The 1,784-nt window shown below is 51.0% G+C and overlaps 1 protein-coding gene across 1 annotated transcript; it reads left to right on the forward strand.

Moving 5' to 3' along the window:
• Nucleotides 1-276: 276 nt before the first annotated feature.
• Nucleotides 277-1,784, forward strand: ENH_00041130 (Phosphoglycerate mutase family protein, related; the record flags this gene model as incomplete). The annotated part of the gene is made up of 3 exons (XM_013580744.1): nucleotides 277-445; nucleotides 1,439-1,517; nucleotides 1,596-1,784. Coding segments are annotated over 3 exons (437 nt in total), but the record flags the coding sequence as incomplete, so codon positions are not given.

Here is a 1,784-nt window from a genome sequence, read left to right on the forward strand (position 1 = left end):
AAACCGGTTGGGGGTTTGGGGTTGGGGGTTTGGGTTTGGGGTTGGGGTTTGGGGTTCGCTGCCCCGGCGCGTTGCGGGTTCAGGGTTTAGGGTTTAGGGTTTAGGGTTTAGGGTTTAGGGTTTCAGGTGTCCCACTTCGTATTTCATATTTCGTGATTTTGCTCACACATGGGGCTCGGGGTTTCGGGAGCGGGCTGCGGGTCGAGGGTTTGGGGTTTAGGGTTTAGGGTTTAGGGCTTAGGGTTTAGGGTTTAGGGTTTAGGGTTTAGGGTTTAGGGCGATGGAGACTGCGGCGATGTTGAGTTTGCCCTCTGCGCGTTGGGTCACGGAAATGTACTTGAGAGAAAGAGACAGAGGAGTTTTGGCAAACAAAACGCATGCAGAAAGAGAGACTTTGCATGCAGAAGAGTTGGCCAGAAAACAAAGAGATGCTTTTTACTGGCAGGTAAACCCTAAACCCTAAACCCTAAACCCTAAACCCTAAACCCTAGCCCGCGCCCAAGCCCGAAGGCCCGCTGGACGCATGCAGAAAGAGAGACTTTGCATGCAGAAGAGTTGGCAAGAAAACAAAGAGATGCTTTTTACTGGCAGGTAAACCCTAAACCCTAAACCCTAAACCCTAAACCCTAAACCCTAAACCCTAGCCCGCGCCCAAGCCCGAAGGCCCGCTGGACGCATGCAGAGAGAGAGACTTTGCATGCAGAAGAACTGGCCAGAAAACAAAGAGATGCTTTTTACTGGCAGGTAAACCCTAAACCCTAAACCCTAAACCCTAAACCCTAAACCCTAGCCCATTCCCTGAGGCCCATTCGACGCATGCAGAAAGAGAGACTTTGCATGCAGAAGAATTCGCTAGAAAACAGTGAGACCCGTTTTACTGGCAGGCAAGGAACCCTAAACCCTAAACCCTAAACCCTAAACCTTAAACCCTAAACCCTAAACCCTAAACCCTAAACCCTAATGCTATAAACCCTTGTTGCAATAAACCCTAGGCGTCCCAAACACTAGGTGCTCTAAGCCTCAAGTCCCCTAAATCCTGAGTGCCACAAAACCCCGCTGTTCTAAACCCTAATTATCCCAAACCCTAATTATCTCAAACCCTAATTATCTCAAACCCTGATTATGCGAGGTTTCAAATGCCCTAAACCCTAATTACGTTAAACCGTAGGTACGCTGAGCCCTAAGCCTGGATACCCTAAACCCTAAACCCTAGGTTAGGGTTTAGGGTTTAGGGTTTTGCGTGTGGGTCTTGACGTGTTCTGCACAGGTGCAAGGCTTGTTTTTTTGCGTTCAGGGCTCAGGGCTCAGGCCTCAGGGTTTAGGGTTTAGGGTTTAGGGTTTAGGGTGTAGGGTGTAGGGTTTACGGCGTCGAGGAGGTCCTGGCTGCGTAGGGTTTAGGGTTTAGGGTTTAGGGTTTAGGGTTTTGGTTTTCGTGCAGCCTTCTGGGGGAGAGTCGATTGCGAATTTGTGTTTGCGAGTGGACAAGGTGATGGACAACTTGGCAGAGTCGTGCGCAGGTCAGTTAGGGTTTAGGGTTTAGGTTTTAGGGTTTAGGGTTTAGGGTTTAGGGTTTAGGGTTTAGGGTTTGTGTGCAGGTTTGCGGGTGTTGATAGTGTGCCACGGGGGAGTGATAAAGTCCTTCCGGGCGTTGATAGAAAAAGTGCGTCCAGCGGACGCGCGGCGGGAAACAGCAGCAGCAGCAGCAGCAGCAGCAGCAGCAGCAGCAGCAGCAGCAGCAGCAGCTGCTGCTGCCAACCCGAGCAGCAGCAGCAGCAGCAGCAGCA

Source organism: Eimeria necatrix, genomic scaffold, assembly GCF_000499385.1.
Source record: "Eimeria necatrix Houghton genomic scaffold, Enh_scaff2996, whole genome shotgun sequence".
Taxonomy (NCBI): domain Eukaryota; phylum Apicomplexa; class Conoidasida; order Eucoccidiorida; family Eimeriidae; genus Eimeria; species Eimeria necatrix.